Raw genomic sequence first — 21,351 nt, 5'->3', positions numbered from 1 at the left:
GCCTCTTCTGATTTTTTGGCTCCCTGTCTCTTAGGGCCTTCCAAATTGCTAGGGATCAGCAATTACTTCATACTTCTATTTCTTCAGCTTTCTTATTTCCCTAGGTAGATTTGTCTTAATTTGGTAAGGCAGACAAAACCTATAATATGCTTATTCTGATTTGCTTGTGGCCATCCCTCTTAGGCTATGGTCATTCTCCCTTTTGAAATTGACATACTTCCATCAACTACAAGATGGTCATGGTTCCTGGGTGGATTACTAATTAAATGGAGAAAAGGATAAACTTGCCCTGGATGAGTCATTGAGTTAGTAGTGCCAAATCTTCACATGTTCTTCCGCAAGGGATAGTGCCAGGCCTTGTGCACGATGCTTTATAGGTACCACACCACCATTGAAAGCAAGTATTCTTATCAGAAGGATTAAGTAAATTCTGAAAGTACAGTAGAACAGACTTTTTGAATCCAAGACCCTGCTCATTTGGTTGCACAGTTTTTTCGCTAAAAAGCCTTTCCTCAAACCCACATTCTGACAGGGAAGGTGATATATTGGTGGCTGATCCTTTCTTTTTGATTGTCAGGTAGTAGGCAGTATGGATGCCCACCCCAGCCGATACTGTGCTACTGTGCGGGTACAGCGACCACGGCAGGAGATCATTGAAGACTTGTCCTACATGGTGCGTGAGCTGCTCATCCAATTCTACAAGTCCACCCGCTTCAAGCCGACGCGCATCATCTTCTATCGAGATGGGGTCCCAGAAGGCCAGCTTCCCCAGGTAGGGCCCATGTTGAGGCCAGAGGGCTAGGTGCTTTTCTAAGCTGTTGGCTCTGGGAGATGTGCCAGTTCTTCAGGAGCTTCTCTAAATGGGGTAGGCTTATAGGCAAGGATCACAACTGAAAGGTGAGTATTAAGCATCTATAGACTTTTCTTCTTACAACAGAAAGCCCTTGATGCCTGTTTACTGGTTGGTTCATATTGGAGACTGCTTTAGATCAGTCTTTTTCATTCCTCTCCCTCCCTCCCTCAGACCAATGATTCTCAAATATATCAACGCAACCTGGAGGAACTGTTTAAACAGTTTGTGGCTCTACCCTTGCAATTTCTGTTTCAATGAGTCTAGGATGCAATCCTAGAATCTGTCAAACTGACAGGTTCCTGGATTTTGCTACTGGACTAGAGACCACACTTGAGAACCATATTGTTGACCTTTTTTCATAATGTTACTCCTATTTATTCTCACTGCCAACCCTCATATTCTATTGCTTAGACTAGTATACTGTTTTCTTAATTACCTTTGTGTGTGTGCATATGTGTTATTGAGGATCAAACCCAGGGCTTTGTACATGGTATGCAAGTGCTCTACCACTGAATTATATCCCCAGCCCTTAACTACCATTTGATAGTATTATGACTATAGTTTATTGGGCACATCTTATGCTGTGAACTGTGCTGTAGCACTTTAAGTATGTTCTATTTAATGCTTACAGTTGCCAAGGAGAAATAATAATTTTATCATTGCCATTTGACAGATGAGGAAACAGGTTTGGAAATGTTAAATGAGTCTTCATTGTCACTCAAGCTGATAAGTAGTATTGGGATTCGGACACATTGTTCTTATTCTGAAGTCCATTCTCTTAAACATTGCACTCAATTTCTCCAAGTCATCCATTATTTCCTAAATGCCAGACAAACTTATCATATCACTTCTGTATTCAGAAATCTCTAGTAGCTTCACAAAGCTATGAGTTAAGATTCAACTGATTAGCAAAATTATCAGCAGTTATTAATCCATACTGCTTTTTAGGCTTTTATTTAACTTCTTAGTCTTCACAATGGCTTTGTAATTCTTATTAGTAACATTAATGGATATAGTGAAAGTGAGATTTAGAAGGGTTATATAACTTGCTGAAGGTGATACAACTATATGAAGCTTGGGTTTAAGCCTAGTTCTAGTTGTTTCCAAGGTCTTTCCTTTTCTACTGTACAGTCATGTGTGTGTAGTGTACATGTATGTGTGTTGGGGGGTTGCTGTTGGGGATTGGATCAAAGACCTTGGGCATACTAAGCTTGTGCTCTACCACTGAGTTATACTCCCAACCCCTTCCATATAGTTTTCACTTCCTATTTCTGACGTCTATGATCACAGGTAACTATTGTCTATGATTTTTACACTGTGATGACTTCATTAGCTCATTGATTTTCTTATAATCTTACATCTTTATGGGATTGGATTCATCTATTCCCCCTGCACCTATTCAGGAACTTGTATGTCTGCTTTTCTCTGGTGGTCCAAACCCTATCTACTCTTGGAGCTCACAGGGGAATTCCCAGTATCTTCTTGATCCTGAAGTCGACCTAACTTTGAACATTGGGATTTTAGTGATTGCTCTGTGAACTTTGATTTTGTGTCTTGATGTTGGGTCTCTTTATGCTTGGGAACCAGGAGGGTACTCTCTTCCTAGTCAAGGTGTTATTGAAACATATCAGGTGAACTGAGTATAAGGCTGATTTTTGGCAGGAAAAGCCTATTATCTCTTAATTGATAAGCATCTGTTTATAAAGGGAGGCTGAGCAAAAAGCCCTATTATAGATGACAGTCTTTTAATTCAGGAAAGCATATGAACTCAAGAGGAGTTGTGTATCTTTGTCTCCCTCCTCACCCTGTGCCTAGATCCTCCACTATGAGCTACTGGCCATTCGCGATGCCTGCATCAAACTGGAAAAGGACTACCAGCCTGGGATCACTTATATTGTGGTGCAGAAACGCCATCACACCCGCCTTTTTTGTGCTGACAAGAATGAGCGAGTGAGTGAGGAATTGAGGAGACCACTCATACCCTTATTCTGTCTCCCTTGTCTTGATAAGGAAGAAGCCCTTGAGATGAAATCTGGGAATTTAGTCCTTGTCCTGTGCATCTCCCTGGCTCATTCCTTCCCCCTGACTCTTGTGGTCCATCTGTACCACCTTTTTCCTTTAGTGTCCTCCTTCTCCCCTCCTTCCCTTATACTTCCTCTCCCTCCTCCTAGCTCCCTGGCCTAGACCCCATATATAGAACAACTCCCAGAGAAAGGAAAGGGAACAACCATTTATTGAACTTCTCCTATGTGCCAGATACTGTACAAGGCGTCTTCCTCACAGCAACCCTGTGAGGTAGGTACTATTATTATCTCCAGTTTAACCTCAGAAAGGTTAAAAATCTTAAAAAGCTAAGATTACACAGGTAATAAATGGCAAAATCAGGACTTGAACACAATTCTGTTTGATTTTAGAAGCCTATTATTTTAAGACCTAGTACCCTCTGGGAACAGTAATTTCTGTCTTGCTTTTGGGGTTCTGGTGGAGTCAGAGTAGAATTCAGCCAAGGCCTTTGTTAGAGCCAAGCAGGTCTTGGGATCTTGGTTGTGTTTCTCTCTACACAGATTGGGAAGAGTGGTAACATCCCAGCTGGGACCACTGTGGACACCAACATCACCCACCCATTTGAGTTTGACTTCTATCTGTGCAGCCATGCAGGCATCCAGGTAGCTGGGTTATGCCCTGGGGTTTCCACTGGGTCAAAGATTAGTTGGTGATTCCTACTGCCTCTAGAATATGTGAGTTATCAACTGAGTGGTATTCAAATCAGGATTTCTTTTTTTTTTTTTTTCTTTTCTTTTTTCTTTTTGTAGATGGATACAGTAATTTTTTTAAAAATTTTTTATTTATTTTTATGTGGTGCTGAGGATTGAACCCAGTGCCTCACACATGCTAGTCAAGCGTTCTCCCATTGAGCAACAACCGCAGCTCCAGGATTGCCTTCTTAATAAACCCTGAGTATACTTGCAAATTGCCCATAAAAGTTTGCTTTATGACACTGGTGGTTTTCTGTCTCTGTTCGTGGGTGGGTCATCCAGCCTAGCCATATTCTTAGTAGTGATTCTGTCTTTATTATCAGCCAACCTCTCTGCCCAACCTAGGACCCCTCACCTTCTTATCTTCCTAGGGTACCAGCCGACCATCCCATTACTATGTCCTTTGGGATGACAACCGTTTCACAGCGGATGAGCTTCAGATATTGACATACCAGCTGTGCCACACTTATGTACGATGCACACGTTCCGTCTCTATCCCAGCACCAGCCTACTATGCCCGCCTAGTGGCTTTCCGGGCACGATACCACCTGGTGGACAAGGAGCATGACAGGTGAGGCCTGGGATCAGCCTGGCTTCCTTTTTGCTTCAGCCTGTTCAGACTCTCCTAACTTTCCTTGGGTAGAAGGAAGTGGATGCTACTCAATTTGGTGTCCTTGAGCCCATCTGCCCAGTGCCGGATTGGGGTTTTCTCTTAATGTTGGCATGGATATTGGCATACCATCACGAGGAATGGGTGAGGGAATTAGCAGTAGCTCAGTTTACCAGAAAGAACTTCTTTCATTTTTTTCCTTTTCAGTGGAGAGGGGAGCCACATATCGGGGCAGAGCAATGGGCGGGACCCCCAGGCCCTGGCCAAAGCCGTGCAGGTTCACCAGGATACTCTGCGCACCATGTACTTCGCTTGAAGGCAGAACGCTGTTACCTCACTGGATAGAAGAAAGCTTTCCAAGCCCCAGGAGCTGTGCCGCCCAAATCCAGAGGAAGCAAGGAGGAGGGAGGTGGGGTAGGGAGGAGTGTAGGAGGCCTTGTTTCTTTCTACAGAGGGGGTGTAACGGTGGGGAATAGGGCCAGCAAGACAGACCACCAGCCAGAATCTCTGATATTAACCTCATGCTCCCCACCCCTCACCTCATCTCGTCACATCTGGCCCTGACCCCACTGGACCAAGAGGGGCAGCACTGGTGCCCACCATACACACAGGTGTCTCATGTGACTCACAGTGCTAACTAAAGACTCATGCTTGACAGCTTGGTAAGGTCGGCTCTGCAGCCCTGCGGACAAAAGCTGGTAGGTTTGGGTTTGCTACTTTAGTTGGAAAAGTAAAGGGCTTGAGAAAGTGGGTGGGAGGAGGGAAGGATTTTTTTTTTTTAGGAGCCTTAATCAAAAAAGGTCTAGATTTGTCTAAAAAGAAAAATGAAACCAGACCCAGATCAATATTTTAGGATACTAGATGTTTTCATGGGTTCAGAATCCAGTTTGTAGGAAGATTTTTAATGCTAATAGTTTTGGTTGCTCCTCCCCAGCTGCCACCCCCACCCACCACCCTTATTCCTCTCCACATTTTCTACCCCACCCTACGCCTCCTTCCTGACAGTCATCCAGCCCTCCTAGCAACACTTAAGGCACTATGGCACTTAGCTCTGAAGTGACACGACCCTGTCTTCCTTCCGCCTGCTGGTGGGTAACCAGTGCCTTCCCTGTAATGGTAATGCTGCAGAACTGCAACCTTTTGTACCTTTCTTTGGGGGATGGGGTGGGGGTGGGAGAGGAGGTAGGTGGGGAAGAAATATCCTGAACACAACAAGCCTCCAGCCAGAATGCCAGCTATTTTGCATTTAAAGGAATTGACTTCCACATTCATTGAGCTTTGGAAAAGATTACAACCTCAAGATGGTTAAAATCCATTGACATTTGCACTTTCAGACATGACAAGTCTCGGAGCTGCTGAGATGACTGGCCCTTGGCCTTTCCACTTTTGCCTCTTTTTTCCCCATACCTGCCACCCTGCCCTGGTCTAGAGTTACTTTCATAGCATTTCTCACTCTTGGCTTCTTTTTTTTTCCCCCTGATGGTCAAGTTTCTTGTGTTTCAATATTTCTTAAATGGGGTGTCTTATAACAGAAGATCCTTAGGTTTAAAATAAGAAAAAGAAAACTAAATGTTATTTTTATACCACAACTTGAGTCTATTGCCAAAATCTGGAAATCGCTCCCATGCCTGATGAGTTTACATCCCGGAAACATTGAGCCATCAGAAGGAACTGTGTACCTGACTTGTCCTCTGGCCTGGCTAGGTAAGGGGTGGTGGTCTCCCCAAGGTGGAGCTCGGGCTCTATCCTTCCTCTGTGCAGAAAATACCTTTTTCTTGCTGCAGGCTCCCTTCTCTGCACTGTCCTGCACTCTTTCCTGCAAATGCATCTTCCCTTCCTTTGGACTGGACTGTCCTTTGACTCATCCCAGATTCTAGCATGTCCTGTGGACAGGCTGGGAATTTTGCTGCTCCCTAATGCTTCTGTTTACACAAAGGAATTTTTCCTGGTTTCCCACTAGGGCATGTGAGTGGGTGGCATGGTTTTTCCTTTTTTTTTTCTTTTTCTTTCTTTTTTTTTTTTTTTTGTCTTGAGATATGGGGTGGGGTTTGGCTCTCTTGCAAGACTGGAAACGAAGGGGGTTCTTATGCTGACCTTGAAGCAAGGTCCCCTCTTTCCTTGGCTGTCACCCCCCCCGTGCCCCCCCCGTGTCCCCCCCCCCCGTGTCCCCGTCCCCCGTCCGTCCCCCCCCCCCCCCCCCCCCCCGTGTCCTGAGGAGTTTCAACTTCAGTGGGGAAATTCCTCTTTTTGAAGAGCTTGGGCTTGGGTATCCCCCTCTGGTTATGAAGCCATGGTACCTTAGATCTAGCCCAGGCTTGGAGACCAGCTGGGAGAAGGAGGGTCTGAATCCTGGTCTGTGGAGTTAGAGCTACCCTTTTCTTTCCAAGGCAGCCCTTGTGCAGACCCAGATTTGCTATGCAAAACAATTTATCCCAGGTTCTGTTCTGGTTGGCTACATTGTTCAACAACTTCATAAAACGTAGCACAAACATTCATTATGGAGAAAGCAACAGGACTGTTGAGTAACTCCTCCTGTATTTTTTTCCTGCTGGCTACAGTATGGGGTGCCCCATGGGCACAAGCCCAGCTGAAAAACAGAATGGAGGGCTCTGGGAGGAGGCAGCTTACTGGAGAGCCTACATTCCTTACACAAGTGCCTAAAGAGAGTGATGCCAACACTCCATCTGCCCTGTCCATCGCCTTCACATACAGTCTACTTCATGTTCTGTCACCCTTTAGGGAGGGAGCTCTCCTAGGACAGTGGGCTCTGCATGTTCTCTATTTGGGTACATTTTGGGGCTGTGATAAGGGCACTATTCCTGGAGGGTCTAGTCATTCACCAGCATTTGCAAATGTCCATAGGGAACAGGTGGCAGGCCCTACTTGCAGGAGCAAGTTTGTGCTCTCTCCTTCTCTATCTCTGCCTCACTCTCTCCAGTTGTGTTTTAAGCTGGGGCTTGAAAGGCATATTTGGTCCTTTGGCATTGCACATGCCTTTGAAGAAATAAAAGCAAGAGAAGCAGTTTGGGCAATGATAAGAAAATTACTTCTTGCCTAGTGTAATGGAAAAATATGTTTGAGACTTGAAAAATACCCTTGACAATGTTGATTATTCTTGTTCGAAGGGTGTTACACGCACAGTAAGAAGTGGTGTTGCAAGCAAGCCAAAGCTTGGTTTAAGTAGTGCTTCTTACCAGGCTCCAAGGAAGCACTGAGAGGGCCCTGGTTAGACTCATCCTCTTAGACAGGCCTCTAACTCCCTTTGTTCCACTGTTTTGCCTGCCTTTTCCTATTCTCACTTTCCTTGGCTTCCTCTTCCTTTTTTCTGTTCACTCAGCTTGCTTGCTGGCCAGCCTGCCTGCCTGCCTGCCTATGTGATGATGAATTCTCTGCATGGCTGCAGTGATCCCACTGTTAGTTGACAAAGTTAGGCTTATCCCCTTGTCTGCAGAAGACCAAGAACCTGCTCCCCACACCCAGTGGTATTAACCCTGGGTTGGACTATCCTCAAGTTTACACTAGGGCAGAGCAGTAGGTCTGCCCAACTGGCATGAAATCAGGAGGGTTTCTGTCAGTTCCATATTTATCCACTCCTTGGATCTGGTTTCTCTCATATTTTCTGGTTCTGCTTCCTTTTCTCTTTACCTGAGACTTCCCTTTGTTGAGGATATTCCAGGGTTGAGCTATTTGGGTATTCAGGGTTGGAGGGTTAGAAGATAGATACAGAGGAAGAAGGGAGTGTTTGGAAGAGAATGGAGAGATTTTGGATTAAAGATGAGAAAGGAAAGCAGTGCTCTTTGTCCAGTCCAACACGACCCTTTGGTGTCGAGGTGCTACTGTTGCCTTCTGGGGTTAAACCTGGGGCTATTGTTGCTGGGAACACTTAGAATAAGGCTAAAGAGGGTACCTAGAAGTTTGAAACCTCCCTAAAAACTCCTAGTCCCCACCTGTGAGACAGCTCCTCTGTGGTGTCCTCTTTGGCTGAGAAGCAGTGTTTTTGGATAGTTTCTTTTCTTTTTTTTTTTTTGTCCAGAATGATGTGAATAAGACTGCACACATGATAAACAGCCAAGAAGACACTGTTTTCTTACCTTGCTGATGTGGTATCTGCAAGGCTAGACCTGGCATTCTGTGTGACAAAAAAGGATGGAAGCTCCTTCCTTTTCAGGGTAGAGAAGTCATCTCAAACTAGCCAAAAGGCAGTTTTGGAAACAATGTTGGGGAAAGTAATTTTTATTTATTTACTGGGTTTGGGCAGATCCAGGATGGTAGCTGGGAAGCCTTTCTTCTTCAAGTCTGATCATGGCAGGGATATGCAGGGCACTCTTCCCTCTAGGCCTTCTAAGCAGACTGGGGAGGAGGGAATTCTCTGGTTTTCTCTTTCCCTCCACTTACTAGGACTTGCCTCCTCCCTTGGCCGGGAGAGAGGCTGGGTTGGTGCTCTCCCCTTACTCTACTCCTGACTTAGAACCTCTGGCTGCTGTTTGGGAGCCCAAGAAAGGGAGTGGAAGGAATGGGCTCAAAACAAAACAATGATGTGGGGAAGGCAGATTTCCTACTTTAAAAAGGAAAATGGGAAACTCTCCAAGAATTGTGCAAGTAAAGACAATGTGTCCAAATGCACTGAGTCCCCTGGTGTAGTAGCAATAAGGAAAAATGAAATGACTTTCCTGTACACACAGTCCAACCTGATTGGTGTGTGATGTTGCACTTAGCAGCCATGTGGTGGGCATGTGTGACTACTCTGGGTTTCACTTTAGTTTCTAAACTTTTTATCCCTCTCAAGTCCAGCATGGATGGGGAAGTGTCCCTGGAGCCCCACAGCTGTGTACTTGTTTGCGTTTGTTTCCCTTTGAGATTTGTGTTTGTGTCCTGCTTTGAGCTGTACCTTGTCCAGTCCATTGTGAAATTATCCCAGCAGCTGTATTGTACAGTTCCTTCAGAAGCAAGCAACAGCAGCAGCACAATTCTGTGTTTTATAAAGACAACAGTGGCTTCTATTTCTAAAGTGCAGTCTCTCTCTCTTTTTTTTCCCTCAACCCCCCCCCCCAAAAAAAAAAAAAAAAACAACTTTGGGATTAATTACATCTCTGATAGTTTTTAGGATGAACTAATAGATTGTTATGCAATCATACTTCACAGGGCCTCCAAGTATTCATTCAGTAAACATGCAAAGCACTGTGACAGCAGTATTGTGGGAGAAAAGGCGGGCACAATTCAAGAACAAGGAAAATGGGCTAGAAATGTAGCTGAGTGGCAGAGCACCTGCCTAGCAAGCACGAGGCCCTGAGATCGATTCCCAGCACTGCACAAAAATTAAAAACACAAAAATGAGTAACAGAGGACTTCCTTAAGGAGCATCAAGTTCAGTAGATGTGATTAGCTACAAAGTCCCCTGGTACAGGAGAAAGAAAATTAAGGGACTAGAACAAGGCTGTGTATCAACAGAGATAGAGAAGAAAAGGCAGATTGAAGATAAGAAATAGAATTAGTCAGACTCCCTGGCTGATAAAAGGGGTAGAGGAGTAGAGGCCGGTGCACAGGTTTCTAGTAGGAACATATGAGTATGTTGTGATGTTCTAATAAAAATGGGATGTTGTGATGAAAGATAAGTAGCTTTGAATAAACTGAGTTTTGAGGCACTTGTGAAGCAATGAAGTTCAAGCTTCCAGTAAATATAGTTTTGATGCCAGGTAGAACTACAAAACACAGTTATAGATATTGGAGTCATACGTGTATAAATGGTAGTTAAAACCAAAGGCATGATGATAGCTGAGAAAAAGTTGAGAAAAACAGTGAACCACCCTAGGAAATTCCTTTTAAGGGATAGGAGAAACAGAACCTAAGGTAACAGTCAAATCAAATCACTAGTAGATGTCTCTGGGGGGGGCGGGGACTGGTTTAACAAGGTTGGAGAAAAGAGAGAAGATGGTCCAAGAAATGATTAACAACATGAACTACAGAAAGGGAGTATTTTTTTTTCTCCTTATTTTACTTCCTACTCTTTATCTTGTTTGAGATTTTAACAACAATATTACTTACTTATCATTCTCCAGTAATTCTCAAAAATGAACATTGGGGGAAAAAAGTAAGACTAGGTCTTCTATGTTATTCACCACAACCAACACCACTACCACCTCCAATTTTCTCCTATTAAGGCCTTAGGAGATACTTGTAAAAGAATAAATTTTTGTTTTTGTTTGTTTTCAAGCAGCATCTTAGATGATGTACTGGTGCACTAGATAGCACTTAACTTGCTGTGTTTATTTTCATGACTTTTCTTATCCAGAACCTATGAATTTCTAGGAGTAGAAACTACATTCTGTTAATTTTTGTCATGAGTGTCATAGCATATACCAACATTTGAGAATGGAAGTAAAATGAATTAGTAATCTGTGGTTCATGAATATGGGACTGGGGTCAAGAAGTGATACTGAGTATTGCAGGATGGAGCAGCATTTCTGAGGCAGCATTCCTGAATCTTCAGGTAAGCAGAAACTTCACCAGATTATCATCTTTTCCCACTTTTGCCCCAACTTTGGAGGTTCTGTGGCTTTGTACCTTAAGCTGGAGTACAGTTACCAAGCATGTTAGTTCTGGCATTTCTCCCTGGTACTGCTGGAGCATTGTTATATTTGTACACTGGGGGAAGGAAGTTGGTTCAGGGAAGGATTCTGGCACAAAGCCCTGTAAGAAATCATCACTGGCAGCCGGTATGTGTTTAATGGGCCTAGCATTCCTCTGGAGGCCCAGTGCTGTGACTTTTCAAATTGCAGCGCTAACCTGTGGCTGCCACCTGCCAGATTCCCTTGGGAAAGAGCCAGTAAGACCCATGCTGTTTTAGAAGAGCAAATTGGAACATGAAGTAGATTTTTCCCAGTTGAAATAAAACAAAAGGGGCTGGAGTTGTAGCTCAGTGGAATAGTGCTTGCCTAGTATGTGTGAGGCACTGGGTTCGATTCTCAGCACCACATATATAAAAATAAAGGTCCATCAACAACTAAAAAATATTTTAAAAATAAATAAAATAAATTTATGATCTTAACTGGTAGTATAGCTTAGTGGAAGAGTACTTGCCTAGAATACATGAGGCCTCTAGTGGGATCCCCAGCCCAGGTGGGGTGGGTAGGATGAACATTATGACAAAAGTTTGCTGTAAACATCAGTTTTAGAAATGAGTGATTTTGAAAGGGCTTCCGTGTTTGTCTATTAGTTACTTCTCAAAGAAACTGGGAGCCCAGGGCCTGTACTGTCTGGTCCTAGGGCCTAAGGTTTTGAGTGAAGTCTTGTCCCTGCACCCCTGGACATCCTTTTTCAGCATTGATTGAATAGCCTTACTTCTGCCCTATTAGTTGACAAGATATTATGCAGCTCCATTCTTGTCTAGCAGATGCTTTGGGGCAGAGTGAACCTGGATATTACTGGATGTTTCTTGGCTTGGCTTAGGCCCCAGAATCTCATGGCAGTTAGGGCTTGGGGGCTAAAGGAAAGGATTATAGTGCAAGGAGATGTTTAAAGTTCTGAATCTGATCCATCCCCAGGCTAAGGTGTTTACTGCTTTAAATAGAAAGTATTGTTGAATTGGAAAGTTAGCTCTACCTTTTTGCTTCTAGCTTTCCATTTATTGCTCATGTCTATATGCTGAGGAAAGCTTGCTGTCTTCAAAGGTATACTCAGCATGACAGAAGAAGTCTTTCAAAGCAGCAAGGTTGTGGAGGAAGGAGCTGGGAAGATGGAGTTGCTGGGGAATAAGGCGCATTTAGAAATCCCCCACTTATGCATCACACCTGCTTTTTCCAGGACACCATAGCAAGGATTTTTAGGCCTTTGTGGTTTCCCTGCAGGAACATACTGTTCATAGACAAGTCTTCGACAACAGTGTCACCACCATCTTCTTACCAATGTCTTTTTGGGCAAAGTAATGTTGAGAGCCCTTTCTAGGATGTAAGCCCTTAGGCTCTCATCCCCATCTTCCAGAGGCAGGGAGATTTCCTCTTAAAACGGGGGTAGGGAGTTTGCCTAGCTGGTGTGAGGCACTGGGTTTCATCCTCAGCACCACATAAAAATAAATAAAAGTTAGATTCTTACCAGAAGGAGGGGGGAGAAGGCGGGGGTGGGGGTGGGGGTGGGGGTGGGGTGGAAGTTCCCAACCAGTTCCCCCCTCCCCAGCAATGGGGATCAAATTTGGGTGCTTTAACCCTGAGGTATGTTTCCCAGCACTTTTCATTTTTTTTTATTTTGAGATTTCAAACTGACCTTGAACTTGTGAACCTCCTGTGTCATCCTTCCCAGTAGCTGGGATTATAGGCGTGCTCTCCTGTGTCTGTCTCTGACCAGGTTTTTGGAAAATGTCTATGAGCTGCTAATGGGAGTGAGCTGCAAAAAAAAAAGTCTTGATTACTTAGAAGTATTTGTTTAAACAGTATCTGTTATGGAACTGCATCTTCTTAGCAATCAAATAGTTTATCAATTACCTTTAATCACATTACAAAGTTCTGATTAAATTGGTACAGATCAGGAAACCATTTCACATGACAGGAAGTCCTTATTTAAGTCCTCAAAGGTTGGTTAACAAAGTGAGTAATTAACACCATATAACCAGATTGCAGTCTTTTTGCTCTGCATCCTTTTGTGTCGATTTATCCTCATACTTGTGATCCCAAGATGGCTACTATAATTCCAAGAAGGAACTACTAGCCAAACAGTGTCTACCAGAAGAGGGACAAACTGTCACCAGTGTCGCATTTCCAAAGCAAGAAAAATCTTTCACAGTAATGTCCAGCAGATCAGTCTCCTGTCTTTATTTACTAGAAATCGCTCATCATCTTACTCCTATTCTGTCATTGGCAAAGCAAATAAGATCATCCTTCATGAGTAGCTTAAAGTAATTAGGAGTTACCCTTTGAATCATGTGGAAGGCTAGGAAGACTAATCGTGTCTACTAGCAAGAAAGAAGGGATAAGGTTATTAGGCATCAAGGAGCATCTGCTTTTTATGTTACTCTGCCTTTTATAGATGAGGAACTTGAATCTCTTGAGTGACTTTCTCAAAGTTCATTCACATTGAGTAGAAGAGGGCCTTCAACCTTAGCTGTCTATCTTAAAGCTGTGTTTTATTGTGTGTTTGCTGAAGTACAAAGTTGCTTTCTTTCTGCCTTGCAGAAAATGCTGATGGATGCTATCTTTATACAGTGATATTTCTTATCAAACACAGGAAGCCTAGGAGTATGAAAATGCTGAGTGGAGTAAAATAATAGTGGTAGCAAGGAAGGAGATGGGCTTGCTGGACTTGGGACCTTGACGCTTGTTAAAGTAGGCAGCTGGGCACACTCTCTCCTCAGTGCACTGGGTAGCTGATATCTCATGCCTTTCCCTGATGACCACATTTTCTCATGTGCTTATTTGCTATCCTGATCTCTTCGTTAAAATTATTCTCATCTTTTACCCTTTAAAAAATTGGGTTGTCTTATTTAGCTGTATTCTAGATAACTTTTTGTTGTTGGATATATGTTTTGCAAATATTTTCTCCCAATCTGTGGCTTGCCTTTTCATTTTGAAGAGCTGAAGTTTTCACTTTTCATGTCTAGTTTATTAATTTAAAGCTCAGTTTATTGCCTTTTTAAAGTTTTCTGGTTTGTGCTTTTTGTATCATATTGTAAGAAATTTTTGCATTGGGTGACTGCAGAGGCACTCAACATTCAGAGGGCATTGACTTCTCTGCACCTGAGATTTTTGTATCATTTTATAGTTTTTCCTTATGAGAACACATCAGAACCATCAGAATAAGACCAGAATTTTAGCTTGCTTCCTGAGCTCTATCCTTGAAGCCCATGCATTTACTCATCCACCCAACTACAAATATTTACTAAATGCTGTTGTGTGCCAGGCACTGGCACTGTTTTAGGCACTGAGGCAATGGCAGTTAAGAAGAAACTCAAAGATCTTTCTCTGTTCTCTTATGAGCAGACTCAGTTGAGAATGACTTATCCAAAATCAGGGCATAGTGCTGGGGGAGAAACTGTTGAACTTTGCCTTTGGCAGGCTGATCCAAACCTTTTTGTCTTCCCACTTCATGATGTTATAATTCATGAGCCTTTCACATGGACTTACTCTGAAGAGGTGGGATTCTGGAAAGCAGAAGTAGCCTAGGCATCAGAGACATTTATTGAATTGAATCAGAATCAAAATTCTGCCCCATCAATGTCCAAAAAAAGGACAAGTACCCCACTTTGAGAGTTCACCACCATGTCTTTTCTGGGAGAAGGTAAATAAGGCAGTATTCATTTAGAGATCTATATGAATCAGGAGTTAAGGGTATGATAGGCCCTTGCACAAGAGTTGGTGTTTACCCTGTTAGATTCTGCTACCAAGATTTGGATTTTGTACAGCCAAGGACTGAAAATGACTTTCAAAATGTGGTGTTTCATGTGGTGACATTTAATTTGATATTTTATAATTGGGGAGCGTATTTTCAGTCTCAGGGATAGGGATGTGAAGGAAGAAGAAAGTGAAACCATCCAAGTCAGATGTGGTTTAGAGTCCCCTCCAATTATTAAGCATTTATTATAGATAGGTGAACCTATTAAGAGCTTTAGGATTGTAACTATATAGTGAATTCTTTTGTTATTCATTAACCTTGAAGGAGGGGTTTCTCTGCTTTATGTACATTCCCTAACCTTATGACTTTGAAAGGGACATGCTGTTCTTTCAGTTTTTCAGGTGAGAAAACTAAAGCCCAAAGAATCAAGTGACTAATCCCAAATCCCACTCTGTGTGTGTGTGTGTGCGCGTGTGTGTGTGTGTGCGCGCGCGCGCGCGCGCATAATTAGGATGATTTTTTTCTCTTTTTCCTTTTTGAGAAATAATTTTGATTTTTTAAAATAAGCTGAAACAGGGCTGGGTTGTGGCTCAGCGGTAGAGCGCTCGCCTAGCATGCGCGAGGCCCTGAGTTCAATCCTCAGCACCACATAAAAATAAAGGTATGGTGTCCAACTACTACTAAAAATAAATAAATATATATATTTTTAAAAAGCTTAAACGGTACTGATACTTAGGGGCACAGGAAAAAACATTAAGCATTTTGCTCAGCCTGCAAAGGATCAGGTATCACTAGGGCAACAGATATTTTTTAAGGGTCTGTTATTTGCCTGACAATGTGCTGGACCTAGTTTATTTACAAAGCTTACATTGTACTAGGTAGGGGGATATACAATGGAGTAGTCAGTCAACTGAACAAGCTACAGACTTGGGGGAAAGGGTTACCGAGGAAATATAATAGCAGGGATGCACCCCCGTAGGATAGTGGTCCAGAAAAGGCTCTTCTGAGATGGCTTACAAGAGGCTGGACTTCGGTGTTGAGTAAGGGGAGGGTGGGGAGAAGGGGCTTTCTGGTCTTGGGAGCCAAAAGCAGAGGTTCTGAGTCTGCAAAGTGAAGCCCTTGGCCCGCTGGAGGAATTGGAAGCCGACCAGTCACTAGGAGGAGAAAGGCAAGGGACCCCTTTATGCCAGGCATTTTCACCCTGGAAAGGAGTTTGGTTTTTTCAGTGTAAGGAGCCGCTATTAAAGAGTTTGAAAAGTGGAAATCATTCCATCTGATGTTTGTATGAAGTCATGTTTCCTAATCATCTGTTTTCACCCGATACTGTGCACTACTTCCCCGTGTTGCTAAAGCAACACTATGGAACTGGAGAGACCGCTCGCTGCGGTCACTCGCCAGCCCGAGAAGCGGCCCACCCGGGGCAGGCTTGGCTCGCGGCCTCGGCTGCAGCCCGCGCCCCCCCTCCCCGGCAGCCAGCACCAGGTAGGCTGCCTCTCAGGTAGGCTCCGACGGCCGCGATGTCGCAGTGGGTGAGCGGCACCCCCGCCCAGATGGCGCTGGAAGGCCGGCCCCTCGGGGCTGTCTCCGGCCGGCACCGCTGCGCGCGCCCGCGGCCCCACCCGGCTAGGCGCGGGCTCCCTGACAGCTCCCCGGCGTCCTCCGCGCCGGCCGCGCCCGCACCGACGTCGCTCCCGTACGGTTCGGGTCCCGGAGGCGAGGCGCCGACGCCGGGCGAGCGGGACAGCGGAACTGACGCCGGCGGGCTTCCGGGGGCGGCTCCGGGGAGCGCGGCGGCGGTGGTGGGGAGCAGCGGGAGCGTCTGGGGCCGCCGGCGACGCAAGTTCCGGACGGGGCTCCCCTCTCCTCGCCTCACGCCTCTCCTTCCTCTCGCCTGATCCCGGGCTGTCTCCCGACCGCGGCCCTTCCGGCCGAGCGCCTTCTGAGTGCGGTAGCTGAGGGGAAGCCGTCGTCGTCCCCAGCTTCGGGGCCGAGTGAGGTGCCTGTCGCGCCGCGTCGCCCCCTCGCCGCCTTCTCGCCCCTGTGGCGGGCGCCGTTTTCGCCCCAAGCACTCCCCCCAGCTCCATGAATGGAAATCGGCTCCGCAGGTGAGTCAGAGCTGTGGGGCCGGGTAAGTGCGGGTGTCACCCTGCTGTTGTCCCCAAGCGTCGTCGCTCCTTTCGCCCCAGGTGCGCGTCGTGCGGGCGTCGCTGGTCTTGCGGCCCCACCGCAGCTCCCCAGGGACCACTGAGTTGGCGACGTTACCAGGAGGGCTCAAGTTTGGGATTATCTGAGCGACGTTACTTTTATTTTATTTTTTTCCTCCTTCCCGAGAGTGTTTTTTTCCTGAGAACCTGGTGCGGTTTGCCGTAGCTTTCGTTATTCCAGTTGAAGGTGTAACGGTGTGTGTCCTTTAACCGAATTGTGTGCCCTGTGGAAGCTGGCCGACCGGTCTTCTCTCTTACCTACCTCGTAAGCTGCTGGTGAAGACACTGCGATAGCGGATGAGATTAAGTTTGAAATAGGTGTCAGTGCGACTTCAGATGCAAAATGGCATTGCGTTCATCTCCGAGATCTCTTCTGATCTCTGTGGTAGCATGGTATGTGTAGTTTCCGAGGAGCTTGGAAATGTCATATCAGCCTAGATCTCTGCTGGTAACAGGAAGGTGGATCTTAAAATTACTGACAGTAGTTTTTCTTCTTCTTTCCATTCTCTATCCTGGAGAACCAGTTGTCATAGTTCTGGAAATTTGGAATTTAGGAAAACTGCTCTTTGAGGAGAGGGGTAATGACATCCTTGAGGAAAAATGGCAACATGGGCAATAGTGGCCTTTGGAAAAAGGAAAAAATACTGTTTATGGTCCTAAAGAAATTAAGGCACATAAAACAGGCATTACATAACAGTTTCTTACCAAATGATCATGCTTGTATGTCAGCTTTGAAAGTACACTTCATCCAAACGATCATTAATTTACACTTTTCAAAATATGAGAGGAGGGGTGATTTGTCACTGGTATTACAAGTCCAAGAATTTCACATTTCTTTTTTGCCAATTTGAGATATATCTCAATACAAGAAAAACTTTAAATAAAAGAAAAACCAGTGACATAAAAAAGCTTTGTTGAACAAGTTAGGAAATATAATTGTCAAGTGGATACAAAAGGGCACTCAGAAATTATGAATGTGGATTTTTTTTTACAAGTTTTATTACATGGAATTTTCTATACCCAATTTCAACCATTTCTCTTTTTCTTGCTCCAGTTTTTGCCTTCTGTATATCTTCTTAGAAACAAGTTAGTCTAGACTATGAAGAGTATTAAACTCTCCTTTTTTATTGATTTGTGTATTTACAAAACTGCCCTGTCTTTTCCTTTATTTTTCAGTACTGGATGAGGCAGGGTAGGAATGAGGATTATACCCTGGGACACTCTACCACTGAGCTACATCTCCGTCCTTTTTAGTTTTTATTTTGAGAAAGGGACTCCCCAAGGTGCCCTTAAGTTTGTGATTCTCCTTCCTCAGCCTCCCAATTCACTGGGATTACAGGCATAAGCCACCATGCCTAGTTGCTGGCCTCTTTTTTTTTAATCCTTCCATACTCTTTGTTTTTCGTGTACTGGAAATGTGATGATTTGGAGCTACTGGCAATTTTTACTTAACTGTCCTGTTGTCAAGCCTGAGAAACTAACATTTTACTAATTGAGGATATTTCAAAGGTTTTTCTCTTTTTATCCTTTGGATTTTCATAGTAACATATGCCCAAACATGTGGACAATAACTTAGTAAATACTTCTGAGCTAGTTGCAGTAGCACATGCCTGTAATCTCAGCTACTCTGTCAGCCGAGGCAGGAGGATTGCAAGCTCCAGCTTCAGCAATATAGCATGACCCTGTCTCAAAAGAAAACTTTTATTGAGGGGCTGGGAGTGCAGCTTAGTAATAGAGCTCTTGCCTCACTTGCCTGAGGGCCTGGGTTCAATCCCCAGTACTGCAAACAAAACAAATGAAAATTTATGACATGAAACCACCTTGTCAACTAGTACAACTAGCTAAATATGGCCAGAAAATGAGTTTTACATTTCTTTTTAGATGTTCTGTTGCTGAAATATATATCTATTTACTTGTCTTCACATTGGGGGAACTATAGTTAGATTTATTGACCACACACTTGGCTGTTTTAAATTGTAAAGTTCTTTCTTCAGTGCAGTTAGTGTGATTGACTTTAGTCTAATAACAAAGCTATCGTTTCACTCAGGATTGTCGCCATTGCAAACAAAATTTTCTTTCTTCTTGAAACTGTATATATACGTACACATATATATATATATACATATATATATATATATATATATATATATATATATAAAATGCTATTTATATATAATACTGAATGAAGGTTTGAAAGTGAAGTAAAATGTGCAACTAAAATCTAAATCCAGAATTTTCTTCCCCCCTTCTCTCTCTCTCTCTCTCTCTCTCTCTCTCATATATATACATACTCTTAAAATTTTTTGATGTTCTCGAATAGTCTTGGGTTAGTATTGAATCTTGGCTCTCTAATTCTGTTAGGTTTTTCATTTGGTTAGAGTCTCAGAAATCATGATGGTTATTACATGAATAAATAGAAAACTGTTAAATTTATTTGGTATATTAGAAGACTTCAAATGCTTTGTAATTATTTTTTGGTGAATCATTTCTCACTAAATATTGGTATGTTCTTCTCTGTTTTTTTTCCCAGTGGTAGATGGACACAATACCTTTATTTTATTTATTTTTATGTGGTGCTGAGGATCCAACCCAGTGCCTCACACATGCCACGTGAGCACTCTACCAATGAGCCACAACCCCATCTTCTCTTTTATGTGAAATATTTTAAATTGTTTTTAAGTTTGCCCTGTACAATCTACTGATCTAATACCATCTGAACTTTGATTTAAGGTTAAAAAATGGCATAGTTTTTAAATAATAATAATTTAGCATCTGTGCTATGACTGCTTACTTAGGGAAACTTTTGATGAAACCCTGTTTTTGGTTGTATGATTATAGCTAAACTAAGACTGTAGGTTATGTTTTTTTTTTTTTTTAAAGAATTTTTTATTATTTATTTTTTAGTTATTGGCGGACACAACATCTTTGTTTGTATGTGGTGCTGAGGATCGAACCCGGGCCGCACGCATGCTAGGCGAGCGCGCTACCATCTGAGCCACATCCCCAGCCCTAGGTTATGTTTTATATTCATATAAAATGGGAATAGGAACAGCAGAAATATTTGTTTATTTTGCAGTACTGGAGATCAAAACCAGGGCCTCACTCAAGGAGCTATGTTCCCAGCCCAGAAATGTTCTTTTAGGTGCTACTTCTCCTGAGGACCTATTTTTTAGAACTGTACTACTCTAGTCTGTATTTTTTAGGTACTCAAACTATTGCTCAGGAAGAATTTATACTCAATAATGGAAGGAAAACATTACTTTTACCATAAATTAGTGATTTACAAATCAGTTTAACATGCTTAATAGTTTTATACAATATTGTAAAAGTGAATAGACTGTTTCTTTCGTAAACTTTTAAATTTATTTCTGAATATAGTTGTCTTGGAATTTTTAAAAAGTCATTTGGGGTTAAGTTTCAAAGGAGCCAAAGTTACATGAATAGAAGCTAAAAGTATACCAAGAATGAGGATTACATGAGAATGATAAAAGTTGTGGAATCAGAATACCAAAACAAATAACATTATCAGGCTCTCAGTATAGTATTTAGTATTTTTGTTTGTTTTTTGCTTGTTTTGCAGGATTGAACCTGGGACCTATGCATGCTGGGCAAGCTCTCTACCACTAAGCCACATCCCTAACCCCTTAGCTTAGTGCTTAAAACAAACAATCTATCACTTTGGAAGTCTTTTTGCTTGAAGGAAAAAATGTCAAATTGCTGTTCTGTTTGGTGGGCATGAATTTTGAAAGCAGTAAAGGTTTTTCTACTGGGTTTTCCCTTAAATTTTGGCTTATGGTGCCCTAAAGTAGCCATCGTAATTTTTTTCCTTTGGTATATGTTTAGAAGTGGGACTTATAGAAATGTGCAAAATTATTTTGATTTTTATTTTAGAATTTAATTTCTGTCAGCAATGGTATGCTCTGAGGGAAAGCTGAAAAGGAGATAAGAAACATTTTTTTTCTTTCAAACAAAGACCTTAAAGAAAAGGAAAAAATAATATATAAAATTTGGTTAACATGAAGACATTTTAAAAATGTCCAGTGAGCCCGTCACCCTGCTAGAACCATTTTTAAACCAAATTCCAAATTAATCTAATATTTTCTTTTAATTAAGGAATAAAGTTATTTTGGAAAGCAGTTAGAATGAATGAAAAGATCATTCACTTCCTTCCACTCTTTTGGATAATTTTATGTAATAAGTTGGTAATTTAGAATTAGTATGTATTTATTTGTATTTTTCATTGGGAATAATGCATTTGTTTGGTTCTATAAGCCTAGCCTGACAGTATGTGAAGAGGCCTGGGGCCCTACAAAGGGGATATTTCCTGGAAGAGCTCTCTATTGTATGTGGAAAAAAATCTAGGTTAGAGAAGAATTCTTGCCAAGTTGTCTTAAGCTGTTGGATTCTGGTTGAATACTGATTTCTATATTCTTAAAATTATTGAGGGTCTACCTGAAAGGTACTTAATACTGGAACCTTAAAAAATAAGTTGTGCTGGGCAAGATAGTGCACACTTGTAATCCCAGCAACTCTGGAGACTGAGGCATGAGGATCATAAATTTGAGGCCAATCTAGCCAACTTAGTGAGACCATATCTTTTAAAAATATATA

The 21,351-nt window shown here is 42.8% G+C and overlaps 2 protein-coding genes and 1 non-coding gene across 6 annotated transcripts in view; all 3 read left to right on the top strand.

Annotated features, from left to right (window-relative positions):
- Positions 1-5,355, top strand: part of LOC124110190 (protein argonaute-1) — a 32,623-nt gene extending 27,268 nt beyond the window's left edge. For all 4 annotated transcript variants that reach the window (XM_046469338.2, XM_046469339.2, XM_058570903.1 and 1 more), the window contains 5 exons: positions 578-772; positions 2,669-2,803; positions 3,418-3,519; positions 3,981-4,180; positions 4,427-5,355. In XM_046469338.2, coding sequence (XP_046325294.1) covers positions 578-772; positions 2,669-2,803; positions 3,418-3,519; positions 3,981-4,180; positions 4,427-4,535 — 741 coding nt within the window. In that variant the 3' untranslated portion in view covers positions 4,536-5,355. The remainder of the gene's footprint in view (positions 1-577; positions 773-2,668; positions 2,804-3,417; positions 3,520-3,980; positions 4,181-4,426) is intronic.
- Positions 5,356-15,115: 9,760 nt separating this feature from the next.
- Trnaa-agc (transfer RNA alanine (anticodon AGC)) lies at positions 15,116-15,187 on the top strand. The gene has a single exon. It is a non-coding gene; the product is annotated as a tRNA-Ala (tRNA).
- A 1,144-nt stretch (positions 15,188-16,331) lies between these two features.
- The window catches only part of Ago3 (argonaute RISC catalytic component 3), a 115,899-nt gene continuing 110,879 nt past the window's right edge, over positions 16,332-21,351 (top strand). Inside the window, exon 1 of the mRNA XM_046468755.2 lies at positions 16,332-16,641. Within this exon, the coding sequence (XP_046324711.1) occupies positions 16,623-16,641 (19 nt within the window). The 5' untranslated portion in view covers positions 16,332-16,622. The remainder of the gene's footprint in view (positions 16,642-21,351) is intronic.

The sequence above is a fragment of the Marmota monax genome, unplaced genomic scaffold (assembly GCF_021218885.2).
Source record: "Marmota monax isolate L192 unplaced genomic scaffold, Marmota_monax_Labrador192_F-V1.1 WCK01_AAM20220418_F8-fsc00008, whole genome shotgun sequence".
Taxonomy (NCBI): Eukaryota; Metazoa; Chordata; class Mammalia; order Rodentia; family Sciuridae; genus Marmota; species Marmota monax.
The sequence above is the reverse complement of the archived record's forward strand: the minus strand, read 5'-3'. Positions and strand labels throughout refer to the sequence as shown.